At 40.9% G+C, this 14,403-nt stretch overlaps 1 protein-coding gene across 16 annotated transcripts in view; it reads right to left on the bottom strand.

Moving 5' to 3' along the window:
* LOC149124742 (uncharacterized) overlaps positions 1-14,403 on the bottom strand; it is a 395,906-nt gene that overhangs the window by 368,184 nt on the left and 13,319 nt on the right. For 9 of the 16 annotated variants that reach the window (XR_016213567.1, XR_016213572.1, XR_016213574.1 and 6 more), the window contains one exon: positions 9,115-9,259. The exons of 2 other annotated variants lie outside the window; for them this stretch is intronic. Coding sequence is in view for 6 of the 14 variants with exons in the window: in XM_089304659.1 (XP_089160785.1) it covers positions 9,115-9,259 (145 nt within the window). In the remaining 8 variants the exon portion in view is untranslated. Of the gene's footprint in view, positions 1-2,605; positions 3,353-8,508; positions 8,715-9,114; positions 9,260-9,379; positions 9,575-13,898; positions 13,954-14,403 lie in introns of those variants that run through there. 5 more of the 16 variants (XR_016213571.1, XR_016213573.1, XR_016213575.1 and 2 more) reach the window with 4 other exon arrangements.

Genomic DNA, 14,403 nt, shown 5'->3' with positions numbered 1-14,403 from the left:
GAAAGAGTTGGTATGTACCTGGTTTGTAACTCTTAGCCTGTCATCTGTATCAAGGTCGCATCACCAAAGATTACCTAAAATCTGGAAATACAGCGCAAAGATTACAGAGTATCTTTTCAGTATCATGCAGAGTCTTAGCCTAAAAATAGCACAAGGGCTTGCCTGGTGCAATACAGTGGACGACTGGGCTTTTCCTGTAAACTAAGGATCCTTCAGTAACCATTTGGGGCTCTGGGATCTATGATCTACTCAACCCTGCTGTTGCTGTGTGAAAGCAGCCATGGGCAAAACCTCTAAGAAAGCGAATGGCTGTAGTCTACTAAGACTTCATTTATGAAAATAAGGCTGGCTTCATTCGACCAGCAAGCAGGTCTGCATACCCACGTCCTAAGGAGAGGTAAATTCCTTCTCTACTACAGCTTCCAGACCAGATTCTTCGTCTTCTTTTTATTTGAAAGGCACAGATACAGATAGAGAAGGAGTGAGGCAGAGAGATCTTCCATCTGCTGGTTCACTCCCCAGATGGCCACAACCCAGCCCCTGCCAAAGCCAGGAGCTTCTTCCTGGTCTCCCACATGGCTGCAGGGGCCCAGATAGTTGGGCTACCTTCCACTGCTTTCGCAGATGCATTACCAGAGAGCTGGATCAGACGTAGAGCAGCCAGGACTCGAAGCAACGCTCATAAGGGATGCCAGCACTACAGGCAGAGGCTTAACCTTTTGTGCCATAGCACTGGCCCCAGGCCCAGATTCTGTGAGGTTGGGTACCAACTTGTTAGAGATTGATGAATAACCAATTATTTCTATCTAGTAAAGATGCAGATATTTCTGCCTAGAGAAAACAATCCCAAAAGTATCATTTCATTGTTCTTTAGGACACTGGCCAGTTTTGTATCTAACTTTTGTATGTTACTTCAGTATTTTTTCTTTCACCAATTACATTATACTTAGATATTCCAGTATCTCTTATCCTCAGTTGAACCATCCCTCGTTTTGAACACTCGTTTATGAGTAACATAAATCTTTGGCATGTGCTTACTGCATATTTATGTGAGAATTATGCTTTTCACTTTCTTGAAAAGTATGCTTTGACAGGTACAAGAAAGGAGGAACCTGGACAACAATGAAACCAAAGCTAGCTCAGGAGTCACACCACGTACCCCCTTGGGAGCCGTGTGTAAGCTAGCTCCCCCCACCCACCTGCTGTCTCTGAAGCCCACAGAATGCCCTTCATTCGCATCATGTAACATTTAATCCAAAAAAAAAAAAAAATGCTTTAGAGACAGAGAGGATAAGACACATGGTCACAGTGACCATAACTGGATCAGGCGCTCAATCCAGATCCTCCACTGGAGTGGCAGGGACCCAGTCACTTAAGCCGTCACCTCTAATTGCCAGGGTCTGCATTAGCAGGAAGCCAGAATGAGGAGCCCGAGCAATCCTGCCCAGTGTGGGACAGGGGCGTCTCAACCACCAGGGCAACACCTGCCCAGGCTCCCTTGGGGTTTTCGGCAGGTGTCTGCTGCAGCACAGTGGATACTGTAAGCTGCTGCTGGATTCATTTCTTTCAAATCTAAGGAGCCAGCAACAAGGTCTTGCTGACTGCTAGAGTCCTGAGCATATGCACTACCAGGGGGTGCCCTCTACAACCATGGTAATCCAGAGTAAAGAGCTATGCTATTTCCTGCTTTGCAGACGTGAGCTGTACCAAAGCCAGCCTGGAGATGTCTTCAAGTCTTCTGAGGAGTCAGCTTCCCCGAGGCTCAGGACCCTCCATTATCCTGGGGGCTGGGAAAGGGGCTAACAGGAAACCAGCCAGAGACAAGTGCTTATAGGAGTTCCCAACCCTGCAACAAGGAAGCCCAGGGAGCGTCGACCATACCCAACCATCTCCTCAGCCCAAAGAGTCCTGTTCCTTTTGGCTTTTTGTTTTCCTGCTGCAACTCTAAGAGTGCGCAGAAATCTGCCTCGTGAGTGGGACGCAGCCTAGGGTAGAGGACGAACCCTGCTTTTCAAACTATAGGCTGTCAACTTGCAGACACAACTTGGGCGTGCAGGAGAGGTCAAGGCTTTCGCACATTGTGATTATTACACTGAACAGAGTTTAGTAATTACTACACTGAGAGTAGAGCGATCTCTGGTAGCAACTGCTACACCCACAGAAATCAGAAAGCCACTTGTCCTTACAGAGAAGGTCTCGTGACACAATGAGGGAAAGGAACGGGGGCGGGGCGGGGCCAGGGGGGAGTGGGGGCCTTACCTGATGAGACTCCCCTGCCCTAGAACTTACAATAAATACTAATCAGCCCAAGTGGGAAGTGAGCAGGAAGTAAAAATCTAGCTTCCCCTCAAGGAAAAAAAATGATAATTACTGAACACTTTGCTATACCTGGAAATCCGTGTAATTAGTGTACATAAATCAAAAGCCAACAAATAAGTAGAATACCAAGTACGTTTTTAATAAAGCTTTTAGTGAAAATGCCACCTCAGGTTTTTCCTTTCCAACACAAACATTCCCAACCATATTTCATTTTTATCTTTCAAACAATTCTTAAAAATTCATGTGAACAGGCAATTTTAATTTTAAAAAGCTTATTCCAACAGAGAGGCTATTTTGTAGCTTTTAGAACTGCTTGATTTTTTTTTTTACTAGGCATTGAGTATGCACCAATGGTTCTCCACCAGGGCAGATGTGGCCACATGAGGACCACCTGGCACTACCTGGAAACCCTTCCCAGTTGTCACAGCTGGGATGACATTGTCAGTGCGTAGTAGGTAGAGACCAGGGAGGCTGCTGAACACCCTCACATGGGCAGGCCAGCCCCTCCTGGCAGTGTTATTGGTAAAATGTGTCAATAGTGCCACAGTTGAGAAATCTGAACATAAACTGATCTTCGTACCGAGGCTGTCTTTAGATGCTTGGAAGCACAGACACCAAATACTGCACAGCCATAACCTCCTGTCAGTTGTCGACTGCAGTATGCACTCAAGTAAAATTGTTGTCTTAGAATTTTTCTTCTGAAATGTTTAAATGTTCATCTCAGGGTGGGTTTCTCTTAAGGTGTACGCCCGTTTGCAGAGTCGTCTGTTAGATGGATCCAAGACAAGCATCCCATCGTTGATCTGGACCGACCTCGTCCTGCGTTGTCTTCATCTGCCCCACTGTCATCCCCTACTGTTCTGAGAATGCACACGCTGCCAACCGCATAAGTGCTTCTCACATGTTCATCACATGCTTATTTTTCAAGCAACTTCTCAGGGAAGATGTTCCCGCAAGATACTGCACCCCTTTCCACTGTTTACTGCCTTTCTACATAAATAACAGATTGCCACAGTGGTATCACTGGGTCTGGCTGGGGGGGAACAACACACCAATAATAATGTTTTTCTTCGCAGTCAATCTATTAGCAGCACATGCACCCTTCCCATGAGCCATTTTTGCTACCCATGATCAGAGTTACTAACCATCAAAATCATCTTTGCTTTTAAAAATAACATTTTTCCCAGCAGAATCCTGGCTGCCACTTATTAGGTTGGAAAAGGGGTTTTTTTTGGTGGTTTTTTTTTTATCTTGATATATGGATTTTGCTTTATGCCTTCCAGTGTTTGCGACAAGAGTAAAATTCATTCTGGTCCTTGGTATATCATCGCATTCTCCAGTCTCACAGACTTGAAAATACAATAGCAGCCATAGAGAGATAGATATAGACAGAGACAGACATAGATATAGATACAGAGCTTAGAAAATCTCTCAGATTTTAATTCCAGAATTTCGAATCCTTTTTATTTTAAAACCAAAATGTATGGAGGAGAGAATACGTAATTCCATTCTTTTTCTGACTTAATTCAAGACATAAAATCATAGATATCCAAGAAGCCTGTAGAGCATGCTTCTATAAACCTATATTTACATCTTGGAATCTAAATGTCGAAGCGCTGAGTGGGCCTCTTATTTGAAAATCTTCAAATTCCCTTCTAGAAAGAAGGCCATATGGCCCAGTTCTGCTGAGCAGCATAAGCGATTTCCTAGCAGAGGACGAACCTTGAAGTTCAACTACACAATGTCTAGAGTTCAATCTGACAACGCCTCCTCCTATCTTCCTTCCAGTACCTCCAATATTTAAGCTAATTCCTAAATTATCTGAACTTTTGGTCACACATATTCAATATTCCAATTACTTTTGTATTCCATTTAAAAAAAATTTTAACCACCAACTCCAAGGACATGGAAGCTGCCCTTGTTCATTGTGGACAGGGTTTGGCTCAGTAGTAAAAGCCAGAAAGTGGAGATGAATAGCTAGAAACAGATCACGTAACACTCCACTCACCCAGGATTCAACAACTGCTTCTATTTCTGCTGCTGGCATATGCCTTGCTACTCATCCGCTATAGATTGCAAAGCAAGACGTTGCATTTCTATACTCCAGCTTTTCTTAACATTTAGAGATTTTGGGTCTTGTGTAGAAGGAACACGGTTTAATTAAATCATTTGTATCCAGTCTCATATGTTGTATGTGAAATCACTCCCACCCTTCCAACTCCTATTTTCTGTTCAGAGTTACTTATGATTGATTAGTACTCACTTGCCTTTTTATTTATAGGCATTGGCTTTCCATTTAATATTTCTTAGTGCACTTATTTTTTTTTAACTGCTGCTCTGATTTTTTGGCATACACACTAGTGCCTTCTGGACTGTGCTAAGCTTTGACAAGACTGAAGAGGAGGCCCGACTGAATTTGTCTAGTACAGCTAGCACTCCACTCAAAATAACTTCTCCTTTAAAAAAATCTATTTTTACTGGTTCAAGCCTCATCTAATCTTTCAATCATAAGGTTGAGCCATGCATTTTATTTTAAAGTACAAAGGGTAATGTTTGAAACGTTATTGAAATAAAAGCCGTTTTTCATTCTGTACATTTCATAGGGGTTAATTTGATAAAATTAAATCTGTTGTTTGATTCTATTCAGCTCATCAGCTGCATAGGCCAAAAATATCAAACACTTGGCCTTTTCCAGTAAAATATCTCAAAGTAAAAAATCTTTCCTCTGCCAATCCTTGAACTCCATACATGACATGGAGCACCATTTCCAATCACAAACGAATAGTCATGCAAGAAATTATCTAGCTTGTCATAAAAGGTTTATGCTAGAAATTAGTCTAACACAAATGCCTGTACAATGCACCTTTTCCACAACTTACACTAAATTAACCCCTATTTGAGCTATCTGTGTTTTAGGGACAGAAAATTAACAAAGCAAATTGAAATTATTAAGAGATCAGGAGGAAAATGTTTGCCTTGGTCCAAGTTTGCTCGAGGCTAACCGGGCATCATCTTCTGATGGGCCCTGGACTGACAATGTTTTTGAGGCTTTACAGAGAATTAATAAGATAAAAAGGGAATTAAAAATACTACATTAATCAAAAAAAAACATTTAAAAAAACATTGTATGTAGTGTCCCATGATCATGGAATGATTTTAACTACTGGTTTAATAGGCAAATGAATTTTATTTTTCAGTAAGTAGCAAGTATTCCTGGTTATAAGTTACAACAGTATCAAAATCAACAGCATGGAAAAACCTCACTCCCATTCCTGCTTCTATCTGCCGTGTTTGCCACCTGCCATCTCCAAAGGTAAATCATTTCATCAGTTTCTTGTTTATCTGCTTCATTTATGAAATTGTGATCAAATATAAATTCACATTCCTATTCTTACTACTGTCTTATATAAAATACAGAATGTCATATGCTGGTCTAGATCTTTTTGTTACTCAAAACAACAGAAAGAATTTTCCATTCCAGTCCATAAGGAGTATCTTTTTTTCTTTATACAACTAATTGGTGTCACATTGTAGGAATGGAGCATTGTTTATTTCATGAGTTCTCTATAGATGTACCCTTATATTATGCCCAACCTACTATATTATTTAAAAAATGCTACAACAAGTAAGCATGGATAGCACTTAGTTTCTGTGTATGGTCTAACCTACAGGTTACATTTCAGAAGTAAAATCGCTGGGTCTAAAAGACAGCACATTTATGATTTAGATAGAAAATGACAAATTGGGGGCCAGCACTGTGCTGTAGTAAGTTACCCTCTGTCTGCAGCACTGGCAGCCCATATGGGTACCAGTTCAACTCCAGGCTGACCCACTTCTGACCCAGCTTGCTGCTGATGGCCTGGGAAAGCAGTGGAATATGGCCCAGGCTTGGACCGCTGTACTCATGTGGCAAACCCAGAAGAAGCTCCTGGTTCTTGGCTTCAGACTGGCCCAGCTCCAGCCATTGCTGGAGAGTGAACCAGCAGATCTAAGCCCTCTCTTTCTGTCTAACTCTGCCTTTCAAATAAATAAGTCTTTTAAAAATGAGAATCACAAATTTTTTATGTATTATGCAATTTCAAAATCATAGGTGAAGAATTTCTCTTAGGTATATATTTAATTGACATTTATCTTTTTTTTAAAGATTTATTTATTTATTTCAAAGTCAGAGTTAAATAGAGAGAGGACAGTTCACTCCCCAAATGGCTGCAAAGGCTGGAGCTGTGCCAATCCGAAGCCAGGAGCCAGGAGCTTCTTCTGGGTCTCCCACATGGGTACAAGGGCCCAAGGACTTGGGCCATCTCATACTGCTTTCCCAGGCCATAGCATAGAGCTAGATCAGAAGTGGAACAGCTGGGTCTTGAACCAGCGCTCATATGGGATGCCAGCACTGCAGGCAAGGGCGTTAACCCACTGCACCACAGCGCCAGCCCCTCAATTTTTTTTATTTTTATTTTTTTTTTGTATTCAAGCTTCATGGCTTCATTGTTAAGGTCATTTTTTTTTCCTGTGAAGTGTCTATGCATATTATTTGTCCACTTTCAAAAATACTTTTGGTGGTGAGTGGCTTAATGGGTAAGTCATTGGCTGGGATGCCTGAGTTCCAATAACCAGCTTTGGCTCATGCCTGCAGCTTCCTGCTGCTGTAGACCTGGGAGGCAATGGTAACTGTTCAAGTAGTAGGGTTTCTGATACCATGTGGGAGACAAAGATTGAGTTCCCGGCTCTCAGCTTTGGCTCAGTTCAGCCCCATCTTCCATGAGTACTGTGGAGTGAACCATCGGATGGGAGCTCTTGGTCTTACCCACTGTCGAAATTTCTTTTTAAAGCAAATAATTTTTAAAGTTTCATCAATACATAACACCTTTTCTTCTCAGTTTGCATGAAATTGTATACTAGTGTATTTCCATATATACTTGCATATATACATACATACTCATTTATTTTGTGTATGTTCATAAAATTATCATATAGGCAAACTTTAATAAAAATACCTAATATTTGATATTTGTTAAGTGTTCATATGTGAAAGGCACTGTGCTAAGTATTTTGCTTGTTTAACTCAAACAATCTCCCTACAAAAAACTTTCTATTACCCAAAAAGTCACTTAAGTAATCAGAGGTGGAACCAGAACTTGAACCCTGATTACACGGCTCTGTGCTCTTGCTCTTATTGTACATCACTATCCTGTCTCACTGTACTGATGTTTCACAATAGTATCAGTAAAGGGTTAAAGGTGATCCTGTATGAATATATCTTCAACTAATATAATCCACAGGGATTAGGTTTTTTTTTTTTTGTTCCTTAAGTGTTACACAAGATTCCTATAAGCTCATGCCTATTTTAATCCTTTTAAACACAAAACACAGAAAATAATCTTTTTTTTTTTTTTTTTTGGACAGGCAGAGTGGACAGTGAGAGAGAGAGACAGAGAGAAAGGTCTTCCTTTGCCGTTGGTTCACCCTCCAATGGCCACCAAGGCTGGTGCGCTGCGGCTGGCGCACTGCGCTGATCCGATGGCAGGAGCCAGGTGCTTCTCCTGGTCTCCCATGGGGTGCAGGGTCCAAGGACTTGGGCCATCCTCCACTGCACTCCCTGGCCATAGCAGAGAGTTGGCCTGGAAGAGGGGCAACCGGGACAGAATCCGGCGCCCCGACTGGGACTAGAACCCGGTGTGCCGGCGCGCAAGGCGGAGGGTTAGCCTACTAGCCACGCTGCTGGCCCCCTATCTTGTTTTGTAAGTAAGTTCTTTATGGGAAGATCCAGTTAACTTCAACATAATAAAATGGGGGCTGGTGCTGTGGTGTAGCAGGTAAAGCCGCCATCTGCAGTGCTGGCATGCCATGTGGCCGTCAGTTCGAGTCGCGACTGCTCCACTTCCGATCCAGCTCTCTGTTGTGGTATAGGAAAGCAGTGGAAGATGGCCCAAGTTCTTGGGCTCCTGCATACATGTGGGAGACCCAGAAGAAGCTCCTGGCTTCAGATCGGTGCAACTCTGGCCATTGTGGCCAATTGCAGAGTGAACCAACAGATAGAAGACCTCTCTCTCTTTCTCTCTATCTCTGACTTTACAATAAATAAATCTGTATATAATAATAATAATAATAATAATACTGTTCATTTGTCTCTTCTTTCTAGGGCCTTCCTTACCAATTCCCACTTTTTTTTCTTTTTAAAGATTTATTTATTTACTTGAAAGAGTTACACACAGAGAGAGAAGGAGAGGCAGAGAGAGGTCTTCCATCTGCTGGTTCACTCGCCAGTTGGCCGCAATGGCCAGAGCCGCTCAAATTCGAAGCCAGGAGCCAGGAGCTTCTTCTAGGTCTCCCACGTGGGTGCAGGGGCCCAAGGACTTGGGCCATCTTCTACTGCTTTCCCAGGCCACAGCAGAGAGCTGGATTGGAGGAAGAGCAGCTGGAACTAGAACCGGCGCCCATATGGGATGCCAGTGCTTCAGGCCAGGGCTTTAACCCACTGTGCCACAGCGTGGGCCCCTGAGATTTGTTTAAGAATGGCATATACTTCTGTTTCACCTTTTTTAAAGCTTTTATAATAAATATAAATTTCCAAAGTACAACTTTTGGATTATAGCAGTTTTTCACCCCATAACCTCCTAAATTGATCTTCCGTATATAAAGATAATTGAAAATGAATCTTGATGAAGAATGGGATGGGAGAGGGAATGGGAGATGGGACGGCTGCGGGTGGGAGGGAGGTGATGAGGGGAAAAGCCGCTTTAATCCAGTTCCTTCTTTCTGCTGCTCTGTGGCTCCCCTCAGCACACCCCTGCTTACCTGCCAGCAGCGCACTCCAACAGCTCTCGGCACTCAGCCTTATTCCCCTCTCTCGCTGCTGCTTCTCCTCCATGTCCGACCTCTACTTTGTTCCCTCTCCCCTGTAAAGGCCCTGCGTTGTTGATTCTTCTGTCCAGACGCAACCCTGCCAAGTAAAAACGCTTATGTGTATGTGTTTTATTGCATTCTATCATCTCCCACAGCCTGTTCAACTCCTTTCTAGAAATGAGCCATTTTCTCCCTCCCACCATCTCCTGGCCCTTACCCCTTCAGCCTCAACGTTGCCCATCACCAAGCCCCATCTAGGAAGTGTCGTGATTGGATTACTGTGTGCTTCACAATTCTCCTTCCTTCATTCAAACTTCTTAGCTTCTCAGTTCTGATTTCAGCCAAATGGCCCCGAGGAAAAGTCAATCAACTGAAATTGTCAGCTAACTTTAAGCAGCGCAAAGTGCTGGCTCTGTAAAAGAACTCGAACTTCAAAAGATGCCAAGCAAAACCAAAGGAGTAAACTGCTACCAACTCATTCCAGGTGTGTTGGTAGGAGACCAAAGGCGCCTTCCAAAGGTACCTTAAATGTCAGCAACACAACCATGCATTCCTCATACCCCCATTATGAATACAGACATGTCTAAGAAACTGAACAACAAGCAAACTGAATTCCAGCCCCTATGTTACGTATTTGGTTTGTTTTTGCCACATCCTTCATTTTCCTATTATTCTCTCACTATTGTATGTGTAAACTGTGCCGCCATTATTATTAGAAGCCCATCTTTTTTTTTTTTTTTTTTTTGACAGGTAGAGTTATAGACAGTGAGAGAGAGAGAGAGAGAAAGAGAGAGAGAGAGAGAAAGGTCTTCCTTCCATTGGTTCACTCCCCAAATGGCCACTACAGCCAGCGCTACGCCGATCCGAAGCCAGGAGCTTCTTCCTGGTCTCCCATGTGGGTGCAGGGGCCCAAGCACTTGGGCCATCTTCTACTGCTTTCCCAGGCCACAGCAGAGAGCTGGACTGGAAGAGGAGCAACCAGGACTAGAACCCAGCACCCATATGGGATGCCAGCGCCGCAGGCGGAGGATTAACCAAGTGAGCCACGGCGCCGGCCCTCTCTCTCTATTATAAAGCTAAGTGTGGGCTCAAATGCTTGGGTCCCCCTCTCCTCAAAGAGTTGAATTCAGGGCTCCAGGCTTTGCCTGACACAGGCCTGGATGTTGTAGGCATCTGGGGAGCAATCTGGTACATAGAACAAACTTCTTTTCCTCCCCCTCTCCTTCTGCCTTTCAAATAAATAAAAGTCAATATTTTAAAAAAAAATATTAAAGCTAAATTTAAGAGTTTAAATTAATTGAAGGTTTGTATTGCAATCAATGAGTATAACTCTTTATCATCCAATCTCACAGCTTCCTTTCTAGTTCATCAAACCCCACAGAGAGTTTCACCAACTTACTAGGCCAAATTGTGGCTAATTAAGATTTTGCTTCATATATATGCCATAGAAGGAACTGAAAATTATTGTTAATTTCTGCACATGACAGTGTTTAAATCATCGTTGTAACTCATTTGATTCACCATTTAAACAAAATGAAATACAAAAGCCATATGACCTCAGTATATTCAGAAAATATATTCATTTACAAATCATATATGTGTATCTATGTGTATATATACATATATATATATATATATATTTTCTGGATCAAGTCTCTAAGCCAACCAGGAACAGAACAGAATTTCCTAACCTAACAATGGGCATTTACCTGGAACCTACAGCTAACATGATTGTATTTGCTGAGGCAGCCATGACAACACACTACAGACCAAGCTGCTTAAACAGAAATTAATTTTCTAATGCTTCTGGAGCCTGGAAGGCCAAGATCAAGATCTCAGCATGGTGGGTTCCCTCTGCACGGCACTCTCCTTGATTTATAGATGGTGGTCTCTTCCTTGTTTTCACAAGGTATTTCCTCTGTGCTCACACATGACTGGGCCCTAATATTGTAAGGTTATTTAAAAGTACAGAGAAATCGTTAAATGAAATTAGAAGTCAGTACATGACATGAACAAAAACTTCAGCCAAAAGATAGATACTGAAGAAATGCAAATAGAACTAATAGAAATTAAGTCATAAGTCAAAAAAAAAAAAAAATAACAGTGAATGCCTTCACAATAGAATTGGTGAGGTTGAAGGAGGAATATCCAATCTAAAAGACAGGGTTTTTGAATTATCTGTCACACAAAAACAAAAATATATAGACCAAAAATATATAGACCAACATAGTGTTTGGAATATATGGGATACCATCAAATGACCAAATCTATCTATGCGTTGTAGCAGTTCCTGAGGATATGGAGAAGAAGAATGGCTTAGAAAACTTATTCAGTGAAGTAACAGCAGAAAAGCTTCCAATTTAGATGAAGATAAGGACATTCCAATACAGGAAACACACAGAACCCTAAATAGGCATGGTCAGAAAAGATCTTCATCATGATACAGCACAGACAAATGTTCAAAACTCAAACGTAAGGAGAATATCCTAAAATTTATAAAAAACATCTTTGAAAAGAACTCCCACTGGATTGACAAAAAAAATACTCAACATAAACCACACAGGTCAGGATATAAATGGAGAGATATAGTCCAAGTTCATAAAAAAGAAAAATTCTAACCCAGCATACTTTACCCAATAAAGTATTCACCAAAGAAGGTGAAATGAAGACCTTGCAAGACAAGCAAAAATTAAAAGAATTTTTTATCTCCCAGCCAGGCTTACAAATGATATTTAAGAATATACTGTACTCAGAAACAGAGACAATCAGCACCATGAAAGAATGCAAATGTGAAAAACCTCCTAGTCAAAAAACAGGGGTGATTCAAAACAAGTAATAGAAATATTATAGGTAAATGGCAGGATCAAATCATTATTTATAAATAATCTTAAAAATAGTATTAACTCTGAATTTATACAGACTAAATTCTCCAGTTAAAAGTAACAGGCTGGATGCATAAGAATACTAAGATCCATCTATATGCTACCTACAAGTCACACACTTCATCAGTGAAGATACACAGACTCAAAATGAAAGGATGGAATAAGATATTCCATGTAGATGGAATTGAAAAATAATCAAGTGTAGTCATGCTAACATCAGGAAAAATGCACTTGAAGACAAAACTTCAGAGACAAATATGGGCATTATGTAATGACTACAGGACCAATTTAACAGGAAGATGTGACTACAGTAAATATATATGTACCCAATGTAAAAAGAACCAATTTTTATAAATCAAATGTTAGTGTATCGAAAATGAGAGCTAAGCTCCAATACATTAATAATGAAGTACTTGAACATCCCACTTTCATCAATGGACAGATCAACCTGACAGAAAATCAATAAAGACACAGAGAGCTGATCTCTGCTATGGACCAAATGGACCAAAGTGGTGGAATGAGAAGGCCATGCCAAGATGGCGCTGGTGAGCAAGCATCAGTTACTCAGGAAATGGCTTCAGAACCCACATGGCAAAGGAGCCTGCCTGGCAACAGGCAGTGATTGGTTATGGCATAAACCGCCTCTTGACAGGATTGACTGCCTCGGCCATATAAGCTGCTTCACCAACTGAAATAAACGAGTCTTCAATTGCTCGCCTCTAGCTGGCTTTCACCTGACTCCCAGTGTCTGTGTCTTGATTCTGCACCTCTTGCCCCCACTGCACTTCTCTCAGAACGAATCCACAGCAACAGACCTACTAGATATCCACATAATAGATATCATCCCACAGCTACAGAATACACATTCTTTTCATCAGAACATGCAATGTTCTCAAGGATAGACCTTATTAGGCAATTAAACAAGTCAACAAATTTTCAGACAGTGAAATCCTATCATGTATCTTTTCTGACTACAATGCAAGAAACGAAATTAACAACAAAAACAAAGTAGAGACTGAACAAAACTCCCTTGAATGAACAGTGGGTAATCGAAGAAATCAAAAAGACTATCAAGGAATGTTTATTCCTTGAAACGAATCAAAATATAAACAAAACATATCAAAGTTTAAGCAATACAAAAAAGAAGTGCTAAGAGGAAAGGTTACCAGGCCTGCATTGTGGTGTAATGGGTTAAGCCACCCTCTGACAATAGACTATTAGAACTCGGGAAAATTTGGCAAAGTTGCAGAATATAAAATCAATACACAAAAAAAATCAGTAACATTCTTTACATAAACAATGCTCCAGCTGAAAAAGAACTTTAATTGGAGTTAAATTTAACCAAGGATGTCAAAGATCTCTACAGTGAAAATTACAAAACATTAATGACAGAAATAGAACAAAAAAACAAACAAGATTTTTCAATGAACCTGCACATCAAGAATTAATGTCAAAATATCCATAGTATCCAAAACAATTTATAGATTCACTGTTCCCAATCAAAATTTAAAGGGCATACTTTACAGACCTAGGAATAAATAATCCTGACATTTACATAGATACACCAAAGACTCTAGTCAAAGCAGTTTTATACAGTAAAACACAGCATATCAGATTTCAAGACATACTACAGTGCAGTTATAATCAAAACAGCCTGGTATTGTATCCAAAATAGACATGTAGACCAATAGAATTGAATATAAACTCCAGAAATTAGTCCACATGTCTACAACCAGCTACTTTTTGACAAATGGGCTAAAAATCATTCCCTGGAGAAAGCAAAGTCCCTTCAATAAATGGTGTAGGAAAACTGATTCCACAAGCGTAAGTTTGGAAAAAAAAAAAGATTCTTACCTTACACCCTACACGAAAGTCAACTCACAATGGATCAAGGAACTAAACTGAAGACCTGAAACCATCAAATTACAAGAGAAAAATGTGAAATGCTGTACGACATTGGCCTAGCCAAAGATTTCTTGGTTAAGATCCAAGAAGTACAGGCAATAAAAGCAAAAATAGACAAATGGGATTATATCAAGCTAAGAAGCTTCTGCACTACAAAGCACTCAACAAGGTTAAGAGACAACTGATAGAATTGGAGGAAACATTGGCAAACTATGCATACAGTAGAGGATTAACTTCAGAGTATCTAACTAGCTCAAGAAACAAACAAACAAAAAATAAGTCCAGTTAAGGAACAGGCAATTAATATGAACAGGCAGATGGCCAATAGACACATGAAAAAGTGCTCACTATCACTAGCCATCAAAGAAATACCAATAAAAATCACAATGAGGTTTCACCTCACCCCAGTGAGGGCGGCTATCATCTAAAAATCAAAAAATGACAAATGATGACA

The sequence above is a fragment of the Oryctolagus cuniculus genome, chromosome 9 (genome assembly GCF_051225735.1).
Source record: "Oryctolagus cuniculus isolate XC-2025 breed Fujian yellow rabbit chromosome 9, ASM5122573v1, whole genome shotgun sequence".
Classification (NCBI taxonomy): domain Eukaryota; kingdom Metazoa; phylum Chordata; class Mammalia; order Lagomorpha; family Leporidae; genus Oryctolagus; species Oryctolagus cuniculus.
The sequence above is the reverse complement of the archived record's forward strand: the minus strand, read 5'-3'. Positions and strand labels throughout refer to the sequence as shown.